General features: G+C 37.5%; 3 protein-coding genes across 3 annotated transcripts; all 3 read left to right on the top strand.

Annotated features, from left to right (window-relative positions):
* Window positions 1-7,844: 7,844 nt before the first annotated feature.
* Window positions 7,845-11,461, top strand: LOC105949598 (uncharacterized). Its single transcript, XM_012972899.2, has 2 exons — window positions 7,845-8,218; window positions 9,180-11,461. The coding sequence occupies exon 2, from the start codon at window positions 9,497-9,499 to the stop codon at window positions 11,237-11,239; it is 1,743 nt and encodes a 580-aa protein (XP_012828353.2). The 5' UTR covers window positions 7,845-8,218; window positions 9,180-9,496; the 3' UTR covers window positions 11,240-11,461.
* Window positions 11,462-13,538: 2,077 nt separating this feature from the next.
* On the top strand, window positions 13,539-15,355 carry LOC105949527 (uncharacterized). Its single transcript, XM_088824867.1, has 3 exons — window positions 13,539-14,280; window positions 14,452-14,511; window positions 14,673-15,355. Exons 1-3 carry the CDS (start codon window positions 13,807-13,809, stop codon window positions 15,072-15,074), a joined length of 936 nt encoding a protein of 311 aa, XP_088680993.1. The 5' UTR covers window positions 13,539-13,806; the 3' UTR covers window positions 15,075-15,355.
* A 1,255-nt stretch (window positions 15,356-16,610) lies between these two features.
* LOC105949690 (FAD/NAD(P)-binding oxidoreductase family protein) lies at window positions 16,611-18,380 on the top strand. The gene has a single exon (XM_012973009.2). The coding sequence runs from the start codon at window positions 16,736-16,738 to the stop codon at window positions 18,203-18,205; it is 1,470 nt and encodes a 489-aa protein (XP_012828463.2). The 5' UTR covers window positions 16,611-16,735; the 3' UTR covers window positions 18,206-18,380.
* Window positions 18,381-18,450: the final 70 nt, after the last annotated feature.

An 18,450-nucleotide genomic window follows, 5' to 3' on the forward strand; every position in this document is an offset into this window, starting at 1 on the left:
ACACAACACAACACACATTACCATTTGAAGCTCTTTATATTGGGTAAATTGCATTTAACCCCCTGTAATTTGAGTTTCATGCACATGAACTCCTTATACTTTTAATATAAGCTCATGTAGTTTGAACTTTGTGCACATGACCTTGTCATTTTAACATGAGTATATAATCCCCATATGTTATTCCACGTGGTGGATAATTTTTTTTGAAAGTACAATGGAGTTATGTGCTAATATTAAAATACAAGAGAGTCGTGTGTTATATTAAAAATATAAGAGGGTCATGCATAAAGTTCAAATAAAGGGTGTTAAGTGCAATTTACCTTTTCATATATCGAAACTGTAATAATTAATTATTCAAACGATTAAATATTTGGAAATAGTAACAACTTGTAGACAAGTTCATAATTAGTAAATGACATAGGCAAATATTTCCTCAGAATGAAACTACCAACTAAAAATAAAATTAAAAATAGTAAGTCTTGACTAAACAATATGAGTGCGTCATTATTAAATATCAATAAATAATTAATTAATTAAATAAATAAATAAATAATTGATTAATGAAAAGGGGTTTGGTTGGGGGAAACAACGACAGGCCACACTCCCCACCTAGGTTGGATTGCTTCAAATAAATAAAAATAATTAAATTAAATAATTAAATTTAGTATAAGATACTTTCTAATACACTATTATCGACATGGCAAATGCGTGTTATCTTGTTTGAATATTCTGCAAATTGGTATCTTCCCGAATATTAAATATAATTAAATAGTTAATTGACATTGATTTAATAAAATAATTGTTTTTCGATTTTAAATAGGTGGTGTAAACATTTTTGACATGGTCTTCCACTAATTATTGGTGGTGACTACAATGTAATGTTTTATTGTGCCCAAAGGTCGTGAGAATTATTTATTTAAATAAAAAAAAAGACAAAAAAAAAGGTTGTGAGATTTTTTTTAATTTGGTCTCAATGTTGACTTTCCAAGTGCATTATGTCAAAATTAGAGACAACATATTAATAAAACTTGGAGCACAATTATAATTGTTATTATTACTATTATTAGGTAAGGTGGGGATATGAAAAAATCAGACCGATCGGCTTGAAATTAGTTATTCGGAAGTGAAAAAACTAGTTTCAGTTTTATCGCAAAAAAGAACGCTAAAAGGGAAATTACAAAATCGGAATGATGTTTCTTTTTTAATCCAAATTGGAAGCTTTTAGGCCGAAATTGACTTGAAATACATTATAAGTAATATCGATTTTAGAAGTGTAATTTAAAAAAAAAAAATCTAACCGGAATTTAGTCAATTAGCTGAATTCCAAAATTTTGTTCTATTTTACACCTTATGGGGGTTTGTAGATGTTACACCCGATGAAATACATTGAGTGATCATGCACATTAATTTACACATAACAACACACATTTACGTGTATATATGCTTAAATAGTAATAATTTGTATAGATTTATAGTGCAAAATAGCACGATATTTTTCATAAGGTGATGTGGATATTTATGACGCAACCAAAAGTCGTGCTCATATTAAAAATAATAATAATAATTATTATTAGGGTAAATTACAAACACCCATGAGGTATGGTCGAATTACAAAAACACCCATCTTGTTTGGATAATTACAACCACCCCTCAACTCCTCAAATTTAGTGGAATCTTCGAGATTATATGGAATATTATCACTTTTGTACCCGTTTTATCCCATTCAAACTCTACATTATGAAGCAAGATGATCATAATATGTGATTTTTAGCTTGTATATATCAGTTTGTGGTGCATCAAAAACTGTATTTTTTACACAAAACGAGTACAAGCTAGAGCACATTTCACGGAATCTAGATGACTATGTTGAATTTGGCACCATAAAGGTGGAGGTCTAAGAAAAAATCATAGTTGAGGGGGGTAGATGTAATTATCCAAACAAGAGGGGGGTTTTTGTAATTTGACCATACCTCAGAGGGTGTTTGTAATTTACCCTTATTATTATTATATAAGTATTATTATTTTTTAATTAATAAAGGGGCTTAGTGGGCTCCGTTGCGTTGTTGAGGCGTCACACATCGTTAATTTTTCTCCTGAATTTCGACCAATCATCTTCCTTTTCTTTCCACCAAGTCGCTATCCGACACGTGTGCGGGGCTTCATCGATTTCTTCGAGCATCTTCTTTTGTCCTTTTTCCTACGTGGCTTTTTTATTTTTTTTATTACTATTACTAAAATCCCCACTTCTTGTTTAAACAATGCAAAAGTATTGACGTTTTATGTTTAATAATTAAATTATTGTTAAGTTGTAAATTCAAAGATGCAATACCACGGGCGGACCCATATACTGCTCAATGTTTGGAATTGTTTTGTAGTTGATTTTCATTTTATTTTTCGAAAAAAATAAGAATATAAAAAATATTGAATTTTGGAAGTAAACAACCCAATATTTAACGGATCTATAGAGCGAACCGATAATTTGAGCCGATCTATGTGTAAATTGCTCGGTTCTTGGCTTTAAGTTTCTTCAATGACGAGTTTGTCGATAATTTTACATAACCAACTTTTTTAATCATAAAGTTTTATTATAGATATTTTACAATTATGTAATAGAATTTTGATAATATAATTGATGGGTTTAATTTGACAAACTGTTAGGCTCGTATGAATTTTTTGGCTTGTGGTCCATTGGTGGACCATGATCCAATTTTATCATATTTATTGGTCTCAAAATTAGGTCAAAGCTTCAAGAATATGTATGACTTATAAATACATCATATTCTCCACAACAAAATGTACGTTTTATTAACACACTCTTGCACACACTAAATCACACGATCAGTACATCGTATTCTCTATTCATATTCCTTATTATTTTACTACATCTTGAACTGTTTTCCCTAATATATATAAAAAAGAAGTTAGAACTTAAAAACAAAATAAAACACAAAAACTAATAGGCGTCTACGCGCTTTTTTTATTTTCTAATTCAGCTCTATATATTTAATTCGCGTAGGAATTTAGTGAAAAACTCTTAATTTTAAAGTTAAAGTATATGCAAGATAAGATTGTCTCAATATTTTGAATATTCTTTTAAAAGACTTTTAAACGAGTTTTTATAGAATATCTTCTTATTATTGTTAAAATTTTCTTTTTTAAATAAGTGATCGATTATAATACTAACCAACCAGACTATTTTTCAACTGACAATAAAAGTTGTGCTAATAATAGTTTTCAATATCTTATAAAATCGGTTGATCAGATCAGATCGATAATTGAATGCTAATTATGCGATTTATTCATCCGGTGTAATCTTCACCGGATGTAGTAGTATAGATACAACCAATGATGATATTACGATTTTATGATTTAGAATTTAAATTCAATGTTAAGAGTAATTAATTATTTAATCGATGCCAATTCAATAGAATGGGCATTTTCATAACTATTTCAATATGCACAATAATAGAGTATTGCCAATTTGCCACTACTTTCACTCACAAACAAAACGTCTCTTGTGACGACAATGGGCCTCGTTAAATTTTATTTTCTTTTCATATTTATTTAATATTTTATCAAGTAGTGGTCCCCCCCTCCCCAATTGCATTGTGTCCATTTTATTTTATGAGTAGAATATTCATCATAGGTACAATCAAATAATTTATATTAATCCCGTCAAGCGGTTGAAGCAAATGAGCTTGAAAATATCCAAATTCGAACTGAGTTTGTCTTACATTGTTAGTCTAGTGTAGTTTGTACACTAATATACGAGAGTGTATGCGTACACAATGCAACTATATAGTTGATTGCAGGTTCCTTTATTACCAAATACAAAAAAAAAAAATATTGATTGACTGCAAATTTCTTCTTTACCTAATAAAAAACAAAAATTAATTTATATTATTGTTTATTAGAAGAGATTCATATGCATATCGTGCTCTGCAACGGGATTGGAGACGGAATCTCTACATCGTTAATTATTATAATTAGCAACGCCTTTGAGTATTTAATGACGGATTTGTCCATAGCCAAATGACAATTAATTTAGTAGTGTATTATGTTGGGTATTTAAATTTAACAAAATCCCACATTGATAGGTTAATAAATTTTCAAACAATTATAATATTAAGTAATGAATTCCTTTTCTAAAAGTGTTGCATTTACATCACAAATCCTCCACCTACGAAAATTAATTATATATCCAAACATTTAAAAAAAACGATATTCAATTATGGGATTCACAAATCAACGACTATAGTAATAAATAACGTGTATTAATAATTAAAAATACCATATGGAAATTATTTATATATATATATATATTAAATAAAAAAAAAAAAGGTGCAGTAAGATTCCAGAAACGCAAAGAAAAATTATTGAAGATTCCACCAATCAAAATATGACACGTGGTATTCCACGAGATTCGAACGAATAAATATCGGTCTCTGAATGCAGCGAATGGGGAGCAAAGCAGCCTCGTGTGACATGGGAAACAGGTGGACTGCCACACACCCAAACAGTACACTTGTTCCGGCTCGGCTTAGGCTCACTCAGCCTCTCAGCTCATCTATCGGCTTTAATTCTTTATGTGTTTAAATATGGGGTAATTGGCACTTTGCACCCTCCAAATATACTTATTTGGTACACTGCACCCTTAAATTGTAAAATTTGACACTTTGCACCCTCCAATTATCATCTACTTGGCAAAATGCACCCTTGTTATCTTTCTGACCGAAAACTTTGCCGGAAAAACTTTTTGGATGGAAATGATGGTTTTCAACGGTCAATTACAAACTCCATCCAATTATAGGCAAATAATTTAATTCATGTGTCTCCAGGAATTTTTTTGTGAAGAAGAAACTAAGTTTTCATTGAAGTCAAATAAAAAAATAAAAAATTTTGGTTACTGCATTAACTCCCAAATTTACTTCTCTTCAAAACAATGTTGCCATAATCTGAATAATCGCTACTCTGTCATTTATTTTTCTTTCTTTTTGTGGATCAACACAAAAGCTATTTTGGTCCATGTCTATTGTTACAATCATTGTTTCCGTCCTGGGAGTCGACAAGGTGCCGGACTTGAAGTGGAGTCGCCCCCGACGGCGGAGGTGGTGGTGGTGGTGGTGGTGACATAGGTAGATCTAAAAGGAGATGAAGATAAAGAACATGAGCGGAAAACAAGTATAATGTATGAGGAGAAAAAAAAGCTTCCCACCTGGGATGATGTTTTGGTAAGAAAAAAGCTAGTTATTATTATTATTTTTTTCTAGATAGAAATTCTTGGATACAGCTGCTTCAATGCAAACAATTGGAATAGAACTCAACAAATAAGACAGAAGAAAGAGCGTAGTCGAAGGAGTTCTTGAAAGAAGCTAAGAAGAACAAGAAGAAGAAAAATAAGAAGAAGAAGAAGAAGAAGGAGGAGGAGGAGAAGATAGTATGGCATTGAAATGAAATGGATAATATTGGATTGGTGATTGAAAAAGAAAAAAAGAAAATGAAAGCATGCCGGTAACTGATAAAAATATATTTTCCGATCAAATCGATGCCGGTAATATATCGGGGGTGCATTTTGCCAATCATATGCTAATTGGAGGGTGCAAAATGCCAAACTTACAATTTAAGGATGCAATATGCCAAATGGGTGTATTTGGAGGGTGCAATGCCAATTACCCTTAAATATGTGCAAAATGCAATTTACTCACATGTATTATGATCTATGTAACAATTACTCCTCGTGCTATGAAAAATACAGTTACCCTCTCAATTTAATGGTCAACCTATTTGACTCTTAACAGTGTTAAGTAGTAAAATAAATTTAATTTATTTGTAATAATTCCTACTAAATGACATATTTTCTTTATTTAAAAAATATTACATGTATTATGAATAAATTAAATAAATATTTAAGATATTAATTTTTTTTAAGTTTTGGATTAAAAATAATGTACTAGTTAAATATTTAAATCAATAATTAATATTTAGATTGTATAATTTTTCATATGTTGGGTGAATTATTTAACTCATCAAACAAGTACATTAAAAATTAAGATTTATTTGTAACATCAAATTTCGTATAGTTAATCCTGAATGTAAAAGCCAAGTTAAATGAAATTTAATTTACAAATAAATACAATAAAAAATTAACATATATCATTAGAAAAAAATATTATTGTAGAATTACTATTTTTAATATAAATATTTAATGAATAAATATTTTAATCCAATATTTGAAAAACTAAACATGCCAAATATTTATTTAACATATTTAGCCACGGTGCAAAAATATATATTTAAAAAAAAAAACAAGGTGTCATTTCTTATGAATTATTAAAACTATATTAAATTTGATGATTTTTGTTACTGTATAACGAATATTTTTATAGAATAACTCAAGTTGTGTGGGAATTAATATTTTACATTGGTAAGGGAGTAGCATGCAAACTACATTATTGATCATTATTTTATTCCATTAAAATAATAATTCGGTAATATTAGTATAGGTGGTGAAGTGCACAATATTTTAAAAGATTAGGGGCGAATATGAATATACATGAATCATGATCAAACTGAGCCGAGCCAGTTAGCCAGCTGAGTTCCATTTGCAGATATTTTAATAAGAAAAAGTTGCTTGCTATTGGTTAACTGACTTAGGGCGCTCCACGACAACTCCACACCCGCCACTTATTTCCCAACCCCACCTGCTTATGTCACCCCCAACCCGACCCGACCCGACACCTTCAATTAGCTAGTCTTATTCATTTTTTTCCCTTTTCTTTTTCCAAGTTATTGCAAAATTATTAAAATGTTATTTTCACGAATAATAAATATAAACTTCCATTTCATTTTGTCAACCTTTTTTTGACAAGATATTTTGAATTCAGTCGAGTCGAACATACAATCGTTCAAGTTCGCTTGATTTTTTTATTGACTTTCAAAAACTGCGTTCGAGTTTATCGAGTCGAACACTAACTGATTTTTTTTATCTTTTTTATAATAATCAAGCTCAAGTTAGAGTTGAGCTTAATATCTCATCGAACGAAAATATACATTCAGTCTTGATTCGTTATATTACTAAATCGAGCCCAGATGAAATTTCAACGATTAACATCGAATCAAATATATAATTACTCGATGTGATTTAATATGAATATGTTTACATTTGTTTTCAAGAAAAAATCATAATAAATAAAATAAAGGGTAAATTCCACTTTAACCCCTTGTACTCTGCCCAAGAACCACTTTACCCCCTCGTACTCTTAATTTCGTCGATTTACCCCATTGTACTTGTACAATTTCCCAATACAACCCTCTTCGTCAACTTTTTTCGATTTTGACTCTGACGCCATTTGGTCAAGAGTCAAAATATTGACGTAAATATTGAATTTTTTCGATTTTGACTATCGAGATTAGAAAAGAGAAAGTTTCACACATTCATATATTTTTTTCTTTGCACTGGGTGGAATCGATCAATTTTTGGTCTTGAATTTTACTAAGTTAGGGGTTCAATTTGGGGATATCTTGGAAGGGGAAGTGGTGGGAGAAGAAGAAATGACAATATTGACGGAGGAGAAACGACGCGTTATAGGCAGTGGCAATTTTGTAATTTACAGAGTTGACCAAATGGCGTTAGAGTCAAAATTGACAAAAATTGAAGGAAAGGGCTGTATTGGTAAATCGATAAAATTGAGAGTACGAGGGTAAAGTGACTTTCAGGCAGAGTACGAGGAACCCTAAAATAAAAAACATTTCTAAATCCATGCCCTCCACAAGGGGCAAAATAGTAAAAACAACGCCTGTCACTTTCACCCAAAAGTATGTGTTGTCTTAATCATGGTTTTGCTGCCTAAAATCGTTCCGAGTAACAGTTGTTTTGCTGTGTCATCCAAGGGCAAAACGGTAATCAAGAGGAGGAGGGGGTGGGTGCCCCCACCCCCCACCCCCCAATCAAGTTCTCACCTCTATTTAATTCATCCATTAATCTTTAATTAATTTCCCTCTTTTTCTTTCTTTCCTTTTCTCTACGCTTTGTTTTGTGGCTATTCAACTGGTTGTTGTTGTTTTATCATTTATGCATATGCTCTCTCTCTCTCTCTCTCTCTCTCTCTAGTTCTCCAACCCACTTTCTCTCTCTAGACTTTATTATTGAAATTCGGCAGCTGTTTTGCAAAATGGTCTGAGAAAGTTTCCATCTTCGCAGAAATTTTTGCTGCGTCAGGTAATTTCAACTGCTCGTTTATCCAATCTGCAGCTTATTTATTGCGATTTTTTTTTTAAATTTTTTTTGCAGAAAATAGATTTGTGTGAATTCTGTGCTCTAATGTGTGTATCTGTCTGAAATAGTGGAATTTTACCAGAAATGTTTTAACTATTTATGGGTATTTGTTTCCCCGTGCTGTCTCACTCACTGAGTTTGGTTTCATGGGGAGTACTAATTTAATCTGGTTTGTTGGTGGCTCGGTGATTATTCACTCGCAGGCTGCCTTCAAAGTGTTTGATTAATTGCCTCCTCCACTTTTTTTCTCTTTTTTTTTTTTTTTTTTTTTTCTGTTTTACTGTTCTTTTGTTGAAATAAAAGAAAATAACACGGCATATTTGGTTTATGAATTTGCCTTATCTTTATGTTTTTAATCCCGTGAAATTATGTCACAAGATTCAGACAAAGGGTTTGACTTTAGGCTTTTTCTATTTAGTTATCTCTGGTCTGGTAAAATATTCAGATCTCATGTTTCATTGTTGAGCTTCTTGTATTAAGGCTGGATTGATGAATACAGTACAAGTTTGAACTTCAATCAAATTACCTCATGTAAGAACTGAATCTTGGATCCTGAATCTTAGTTATTTCGTTGGCCGGATTGGAAAAGTATGCGATCGGAGTTCTGTGTATCGACCTCAGATTATAAGTGGCATACTACGGAACCAAATAGAAATCACTGAAAAAAATATCACATGAATATGGGCAAACACGAGTGCTTATTTGTTTGAAGTTCTGCTTTCGAATTAGTTGTACGTCTGTTCTTCCAATCAGAATTTCTTCTCCCGTTTATCACTGTCTAAGAATCTCCCTACTCTGTAGCAAATAGTTCGACCGTTTTTTCGTTAACGTATGATGTAAATGTGGGATTCATTTATTCTTCTCCCTATTTGATTTCAAGATTTAATTTATTCTTTTCTTGCAGGTGACTCGAAATAAATCTGTACTCCTTGGCTGAATTTGCAAGTACCACTCGAATTGATTTTACCACACCCCACGCAATATTATGCTCACCATCTCCATAAACACACCCACTGCTTCTCCAAAGCAATAGATAGAATGGATAGGTCAGATACATCAGGTTTTGTGAGTGGTGGAGGTAGTTTCCGTATTTCTCTTGTTCTCTTCATTTTACTATATCGATTTTCCCACTAGTATTTAGTATAGTATTCTTTCACCACCCGCCACTTCATTATTCCTCAAGAAATAGTATAGGTATTCAATTACTCAGATCAAACAGGAATGTATTCCTCCATCAAGAAAACCAATATCGGTGATACTACTCTCCGGTTGGACGGCTTTGGGTATAGCCAATCCATTAGTGGTGCATGCAAAACCACTCCGGACGATGGGTGCAAGTTAGTACTCGGATTGGGCCCCACGCCAAGTGCATATTCCGACGAATATTCCCCTTCTAGAAGCAACAAAGCCAAAGGGCTTTCATCTCAACGCGATTCGATTCTGAAACTCGGTCTCTCTGGAAGTGCATCGGATGCAGTCTCGAATGTACTCGAGTTTTCAGCCTCCACACAGGCCCGTTTCGAAGCACCACCTCATCGTCGAGCGATACCTGTTCCAGTGGTCGACGAGGGTTCCACGTCAGCAAAGAAATCGGGCGGTTACATGAGGAGCCTTATCATGGCTCCAAGAATGGAGACCAGCCAGATCTTCTCCCTCTCTCAGATGAGCACCGAACAACCCTCAGCAGTGTCGAGCTACTCCATGAGTGCCATATCCGAGCCGGAAAGTGCTGCAGTGTCGTCGGATCAAAGAGGTGGCACCACCAAGAAATGCAAGTTCGACGGATGTGTAAAAGGGGCAAGAGGGGCGACGGGGCTTTGTATCGGGCATGGGGGAGGACAAAGATGTCAGAAGCCAGGTTGTAGTAAAGGGGCGGAAAGCCGAACGGCTTACTGCAAAGCACACGGCGGAGGGAGGAGGTGCGAGGAGCTCGGGTGCACGAAAAGTGCCGAGGGTAAAACAGACCATTGCATAGCCCACGGCGGTGGCAAACGGTGCGGGTACGAAGGAGGGTGCACGAAAGCAGCGCGCGGACGATCAGGGCTCTGTATCAAGCACGGTGGGGGGAAGAGGTGCAAGGTGGAGGGGTGCGCGCGGAGCGCGGAGGGGCAAATCGGTCTTTGCATTTCCCACGGCGGGGGGCGCCGGTGCCAGTTCTTGGGGTGCGTGAAGGGTGCGCAAGGGAGCACCATGTTTTGTAAAGCGCATGGTGGTGGGAAAAGATGCATTTTCACCGGGTGCACGAAGGGGGCGGAGGGGAGCACCCCCCTCTGCAAGGGGCACGGGGGCGGGAAAAGATGCCTATTCGACGGGGGTGGGATATGCCCCAAGAGCGTTCATGGTGGCACGAGCTTCTGCGTGGCCCACGGCGGTGGGAAAAGATGTTCCGTACCGGACTGTACGAAAAGCGCGCGTGGAAGAACAGATTGCTGTGTGAAACACGGTGGTGGGAAAAGATGCAGATCGGAGAACTGTGGAAAGAGTGCTCAAGGCAGTACTGACTTCTGCAAGGCGCACGGCGGTGGGAAGAGGTGCAACTGGGGCGGTGAAGGGAAGTGCGAGAAGTTCGCGAGGGGGAAGAGCGGGTTGTGCGCCGCGCATAGCACGATGGTTTCGGGCCGGGAGGTGAAACGGTCCGGAATGATCGGGCCGGGCCTGTTCCATGGGCTGGTGCCAGCTGGCGTGTGCTCGAGCAGCTACGAGAACACTTGCTCGTCTTCGAGTGTGACTGTGATATCGGATTCGATAGGGTCGGTCGAGAGGCAGGCGAAGAGGCAGCGGCTAATGATTCCTCCTCAAGTGTTGGTTCCTTTGTCGATGAAGGGCTCTTCGTCTTCTAATTACTCGAAGCAGTTGGGTTCGGAGAAGGGGGTTGAGTTTGTTGTACCCGAGGGGAGAGTGCATGGTGGTGGACTACTGTCATTGCTAGGTGGAGATCTCAATAAAGCAATAAATGGGATTTGAATTATATATATATAGTAAGTTGCTGTTATTAACTTATTATTGTAAGTTGTTATTGTTACCCACAGCATGCATACATACATACATACATATATATTGTGGTTTTGTATTAATGGATTTTGTTGATGCATGAGTTTCTTGCTGTTGAAACTTGTGTAGGTTCTTTGCAGAATGTTCAGAATGTTTGCCATTTGAATGTTCAATAAAAGTTTGTAGTTTTTTGTACTTGTTACTATTAGTTTGTTTGTATTAATTAATTTTTTTTGAGGAAAAAAGGAAATTTTATTCGGCTAAATTAGCCAAATTTAGAGGAAGGAACTGACCCTCCGAGTTTGCGAGCTCAATAGAGTTTGCTAATGCATGAGCTAAATTATTACAAGTGCGAGGAACAAAAGAAAATTGACACGAAATGAACGATGAAATAAGAGCCTGAATGTCCTCTAGATATTCTCCAAACGGGCATAAACTAGCGTCTTCATCCCTAAGAGCCGTAATGAGTTGCTGACAATCCCCTTCTAGGATAATCGAGTTTCAACATTTAGCCTTCGCCATTTGGATCGCTTTGAGGGCTGCGTGGGCTTCTCCTTCTACCGCTTGGACACTGCCTGTGAATTTTTTAACACACCGCCTAAGTACAATCTTCTCTGAATTTCGGGCCACCATACTAACTCTGTAGAAAGATTGGGATGGCGGTAGAGCGGCATCAAAATTTACCTTGATGACCGTCCGGTGGTGAGCTCCAATTTCGTATTAATTAATTAGTATTGAGATTAAATACAAGAAACACTTGTAAGGCTAATTTAAGATTTCTTAAAAGAGAAAAAAAATAAGCTTTTTACTTTAAGAAAACTGATGTTTTAAACACCAGATCTGACATTAACCCGTACAAGTTACTGGGTCACGGTCCAACCAGGGGTCAACCGTTGTGATTGAACCGGTCAAACTGATATTACGATTCAATTGGTCAAACTGGACAATGTAACGGCTCAATGTTAAGCTGGTTCAATCGGCCGGTCTAGTCCGGGTTTTAAAATACTGTAGAAAACTAAGAAACAAAAAGAGAAATAAAGAAAGGGTGCTACCAAATTATCCCACGCAAGATAATTTGTAGAATATCTACCAAATTGATGGAGAATATTAATATTATACTTGAAATTAAAAATCCGATGAAGAATATTAATATTATACTTAGTAAAGAATATTAATAGGGTAATGATATACGCAGGCCAAATTAAACATTCAGGCATTTTTTTATCATGATTTTTTAGCTTTTTACCATAACTATTTACCTTTTGTACTATTCATATGCACAAAATCGGACTTTTTTTTATTCATGTGCTCGTGTGAATTTACGCGAGCACTTGGCAAGTGCTCGTGTGAATTTACGCGAGCACTTGGCAAGTGCTCGCGTAAATTCACGTGAGCACATTAACAATTTTTTTTTTTGTTTTTTTAACCCACTCGTGTGATTTCACACGAACAGAGAAGATATGCTCGTGTGAAATCACACGAGCAGAACGTCTCTGTTCGTGTGAAATCACACGAGCAATTAAAAAAAAAAAAAAATTAACAAGGCCTGCTCGTGTGAATTTACGCGAGCACTTGCCAAGTGCTCGCGTAAATTCACACGAGCAGGCCAAAGTCCGATTTTTTTCGTTTTTTTTTTTTCGGATTCGTAATCTACATAACAAGAGGATCGTAAAAACGTAAAAATTACCTCCGATCTGTTGACGATTTGCACGGGCTTTGCGAAAGAAAATCGAAAGGATAGAGAGAGTTTTTGAGTTTTTTACCTTTTGTTTTTTGAGAAATGGTAAAAAATGTGCCTGAATGTTTAATGTGTGCCTGCACAAATCATTTCAGATATTAATATTATACTTAGTAAAATAATATCAATTTCGAAAAGTTATTATTATTATTTAGTCCTCCACCTTCCACTGTAACAGAGCAGTATAAATACTGGGCAGGGTTAGGACCACCGGTTCAAATTATGGCGCAAAAGCGAAGGGGCGAACAAACAAAAGCTCTGCACTGAAGCCAGAGTTCCTCACATCCGTTTATCTGGTTTCCGCCTTCAAATTGATTCATCTCAGTTACACTAAAATCTCTCAATCTTAGGTAAGATCAATTGGATGATGCGAACTTGTGTTTGCGCTGTTTTGCTTCAATTAATTCGAACTTGTGTTTCAATCGGTGAGGATTTGATCTCCGTTTGTTAAAATTTCAACCGATTCGCTTCACTGTGCGCGCTGATTTTTCGCAAAAATGATGCTTTTGATTCTTCATTTTCGTGTTTTCTACTGAATTTTGAATTATCCTGTTTGCTTCAGTTTTTTTTTTGAAACCCTAGAAACGGCGGTGTTTATGCAGATGCTTTAGATTAACGAGTATTGCTTGAATTTCCGTCTGCGAATCGCTTATTTTTGTGAATTCTTCTTCTCTGCATAATTCCTTCTGATTCTCTCGGTAAAGGTTTGAAATTTCCGTTCGCAGTGAAAATGTCCGGCGTAGAATGTGATCTGAATTTAGGTTAGATAATCAATTGCAATTTGCAATCGCAGGCAATTTCAATGGAAAACCAGCGCGATTTCAAAGCTCCGAAGTTCAAGCCCTTCGACGGCGCACTCTCACCCTTGAACGCGCTGAATTTCTCCGGCCGCCGATACAACACGATGTTCGATCCATACGCGTCCGACAGCTCCAACTCTCCATCTCCACTGATGAAATACCTGCGATGCGCCGATCCGTCGGCCGCCGCCGCCGCTTCAAGGACGCCGTTCATTTCGCCGGTGAAGGTCGAGGAGGATGTCATTGTTATGGACGGAATTCCCGTGCCAAAGTCCAGTAAAGGAAGCGGAGACGCCAGAATGAGGTCGCCGCTGACTCCATCCAATTCCGTCAATTGCAGTTTCACCGGCTACAGGTCGCCGTCGCCGGGCAGTGGCGTTAGAGCCACCGGGATTGAGAACATCAAATACCACAGGAATAAGCCCTGCCGTTTTTGGGAGACTGGTGGAATATGCCAATTTGGTTCCGATTGCCAGGTCAATCTCTCTCTCTCTCTCTCTCTCTAGATCCAACGGTTCTCATCTTCCCTACGGTCGATGGCAGTCTTACTACGCACGACTTTTGAGGATAAAAATAACAATAGAAAAAAGACCTAAAAATCGTGTTTTATTTCGTTCTAATTGGGATATTTATTTCAATTGGAACAGTTTGCGCACGGCAAAGAGGAGCTGCGTTCCCCTCGTTCCTCGGGCAAGATCAAAATTGAGGTAACAAAATCTGTGAACCCCAATCTTTCTTCTTCCCTTTTTTCCTGCATCAATAACAATTGAAAAAAAAAAATAGAAAGAAAGAAAAAAAAGGCGATCTTTTTCACAGCACATGGTTTCTTGTATTTCTGCGGATATTGTTCCAATTTTGTTTGGCATAGATCTCGAAATCGAACAGCAGCAGTTCAGTGGGATCAAACTCATCATCATATGGCAAAAAGCGTTCCCCAATTAGCAAAGTCAAAGCAGCAGCAGAAACAGAAGCAGAAGAAGAAGTTATCATCCCATTGCCACCAGAACCAATCAAAATGGCCCTCCTCACATCACCCCTGCAACTCAAACAGCCATCACCTTCTGGGAGTGCTAATTCCACCACCACAATCCCGGATTCTAATCCTCCCAGATCTGATTGGAGCCCCTGTGATGATGGGATTGACACCACTATCCCTTGTGGATCAATGGAGGAAGACGTCGACGCTTACATAGCGAGGGTGCTTTACGGGACTAATTCGAGAAAGAGGTTGGCTGTGTTTGAGGAGATTTGCCCTGAGAATGTGGATTGATTTGCAGAAGGGGAGACGGAATTTTTTCTGGTAAATATTACTACTTTTTTTTGTTTTGGATGATAGAATTGAAATAACAAAGGTGAATTACGTGACTGTAGATTTTATTGATTCGGATTGAACGATTGTTGGGTAGATTTTATTGATTCGGATTGAACGATCGTTGGGGTCTTGTTTTACTCATTTTTCGTTCTTAGGGATTTTGGAACATCGTCTAGGTTGTTGCTAGAGTGTGATGCAGTTGAATAATACCGATATTACTAGTAAAAGTTTCATTGCAATTGTCTGCTATTACGTGCGAATTGCTTTCGGATTTCAGTGCCTCAGATTTTTCTCGTAACATGATCACATTCTAAAAGTTTTTTCTTGTCAAGTCACGAAGTGTTACGTAGACTTCACATAGCCTGAGTATATACCATCACTATGGATTGCATACATCCTTGCTGCTAGACATGAATATCTCGTAGTATTTTGGACTTTATTTGGATTGAAGGATTTGGAAATTAGTTCCGAATTGAAATTTGGAATTCAGTGTTAAAGGAATCATCTTGATGGATGGAAAGATATGAGCAGTTATTCTGTTATAGCAAATCCATTGAGTATGTTTGACGTCAAATTCAAATTCGTAGCTCTCGTTTTAAAGTAGTTTTTGAAGTTATTGTGGTGGATTCCAACTCGTCTTCTTTAGAGTCATTTGAAATCCCCTCACGCATCATCCCCTCGAATCCAAATCCTTCAATCCAAATCCTTCAATCCAAATGAGTTTGTTATGACAACTTAAACTCTCTAACACAAATGTGAGATTATCAAGATTTTCGTTTAGTTGTGTTGGCCCTTCTTGTTTCTTGTGAAGGTTTGAATCTTTTGACAGACATATGTATGATGTGCCTGAGTTGCAAGTCGAGCTCGACTCATTTGTACATATTTTTTACGAGTCAAACTCAGTTTTATATTATTATATAGGCAAAATTAGAGGAAAATCCCTCAGTAGGTTGCATAATATAGGCAAGGGATGTACGCGACTTTTGGTTTCGATTTTTTTATTTGAGCTAGTTCCCTCGGTGTCTATTTTAATTGTTTTGCCAAATTTGTTGTATGTGATTGCCCCGTTTTCCCCTTCTCAGTTGACTCAACCGATTTAAATTAGTTCAAATAACTCGATTCAACTGAGACGGAGAATAAGGTGTCAGATCATTGCTCGAACCGTAACGTATGAGATTGTGAGGAACTTGTAACCAACAAAATTGTGAGGGTATTTTCGTAAAAAACAGTGCGGTACCTCAAAACTTCGGAAATTTTCTTAAAATGCCCCCCACTATTATATATGTGTACGTTATTTTTTATATATATATATTTGTATTTAATAGAAATTAAAATAGTTTCTCAAAAAAAAAAAAAAACTTAAAAAATGGAGAATAACGAGCCATTTGACCTTAATTTTGTAATATTACATATTTTTAGTAAAAACAATTAAAATTAAAAAAAATTAAAAAAAATCCTATATATGCATACTATAGTAGTGCATCAAAACGTAAAATTGAATTAAATAATACATTTTTTCCAGTCCCCACAAAAGGAAATGGATAATGTAAATATTGAATAATTGATTATTGGATGAAGTGAACAAAGCCCCATCCAAGCTCCAACCCATCGGAGAAAGGATGTCACGCGCCGCTGCCGCTCTCTCTTCTCCGTTCTCTTCTTCACCGGCATTTTCTATTTCCTCTTCCAATTTCAAAAAAATCAACTCTTTCAAACCACCAAATGCGACCTCACAGCAAATCTCCCTGGACACGTCCACACCCAATAAAACCCTCTCTAGTTCTCAGCCGCCCAACAAAACCGGCGTCATCGTCGTCGGCGCCGGTCTAGCCGGCTTGGCCGCCGCGACTCGGCTCCAGGCCGAGAACATCCCTTTCCTCCTCGTCGAAGCCTCCGACGCCGTCGGCGGCCGCGTCCGCACGGATTTCGTCGACGGCTTCACCCTCGACCGCGGCTTCCAAATCTTCATCACCGCTTACCCCGAAGCTCGGGAGCTTCTCGACTACGACGCCCTCGATCTCCAGAGGTTTTACTCCGGCGCGAAGGTCTTCTACGGCGGCCGCTTCCACACCGTGGCGGATCCCCTGCGCCACTTCTCCGATGCTGTCCTGTCTCTGGCGAACCCAATCGGCACCGTCGTTGACAAGCTGCTGATAGGATTGAGTAGAATTAGGGTTTTGAGCCGGTCGGATTACAATCTATTAACCGCCGATGAGGTGAAGACGATTGACTTGCTTAGGAAGACCGGATTCTCCGATTCAGTACTGGACCGATTTTTTCGGCCATTTTTCGGCGGCGTTTTCTTCGACCGAGAACTCGAAACAACCTCTCGTCTGTTCGATTTCGTCTTCAAATGTCTCGCACTAGGCGACAACACCCTCCCGAAGAATGGCATTTCCGCAATTCCCGAACAATTAGCGGGTAAATTGAATCTGAGTTCCATCATATTAAATTCCAGGGTAGCCTCAGTCGATTGCGATTCCGACGAGGGCATTGTTGTAAACCTTTCGAGCGGAGAGCTGTTGAGGAGCGATATAGGAGTGATTCTAGCAATCGAAGAATTCGAAGCCGCCAATATTTTGGCGGGAAAAATCGACACGGGCCGGGTCAAAGAGCCGGTCCGGAGCACTGTTTGCTTGTATTTCTCGGTGGACGCCGACAAGGTTCCGGTTAAAGATCCGGCTCTGTTCCTAAACGGGTCGGGTCGGGGGATTGTGAACAACATGTTCTTCGCGACCAACGTTGCTCCTTCGTACGCCCCGCCCGGAAAGGGTCTGGTATCCGTTTCGCTTATCGGGTCGTACGAGGGTATCCCCGATGAGGAGCTGGTGAAACGGGTCGTGGAGGAGTTGTCGGGTTGGTTCGGGAGTGAGGCTGTCGGGTGGTGGAGGTATATGAGGATGTACCGGGTCGGGTTCGCACAACCGAATCAATGCCCGCCGACGAATTTGATGAAGGATCCGAAGTTGAAGGAGGGGTTGTATATATGTGGGGATTATGTAACTAGTGCAACTTTTGATGGGGCTTTGGTTTCTGGGAAGAGGGCTGTTGAGGCTTTATTGAAAGATAGAGCAATAGTTAAAGTGTGATCTTTAATTTGGATTTACCCTTTTTTTTTTGATTTTTTTTATTTAAATTGCAAAATGTTTGCTGCAAGTATATGTGATTATTTCTGTAATAATGGTATTTTTTTTTTTTGTAATGAATATGTAACATGATTTACTTGTATAGATAGACTACTGTCTGATGGTTTAGTTGTTCTTACATGGAGTTAATGGGATTCAATAATATGTTTAGCAAAACTAGTGAGTATTAGTTTACTCCTTCTTTAACA

Source organism: Erythranthe guttata, chromosome 2 (genome assembly GCF_056151865.1).
Source record: "Erythranthe guttata isolate IM_541 chromosome 2, IM_541, whole genome shotgun sequence".
In the NCBI taxonomy this organism is placed as follows: domain Eukaryota; kingdom Viridiplantae; phylum Streptophyta; class Magnoliopsida; order Lamiales; family Phrymaceae; genus Erythranthe; species Erythranthe guttata.

Coding starts and splice junctions, on each gene's coding strand:
- LOC105949527 (XM_088824867.1), top strand. CDS start 13,807: ATGGAAAACCAGCGCGATTTCAAAGCTCCGAAGTTCAAGCCCTTCGAC. Junction 14,281..14,451: donor AATTTGGTTCCGATTGCCAG/GTCAATCTCTCT, acceptor CAATTGGAACAG/TTTGCGCACGGCAAAGAGGA. Junction 14,512..14,672: donor CGGGCAAGATCAAAATTGAG/GTAACAAAATCT, acceptor TGTTTGGCATAG/ATCTCGAAATCGAACAGCAG.
- LOC105949598 (XM_012972899.2), top strand. CDS start 9,497: ATGTATTCCTCCATCAAGAAAACCAATATCGGTGATACTACTCTCCGG.
- LOC105949690 (XM_012973009.2), top strand. CDS start 16,736: ATGTCACGCGCCGCTGCCGCTCTCTCTTCTCCGTTCTCTTCTTCACCG.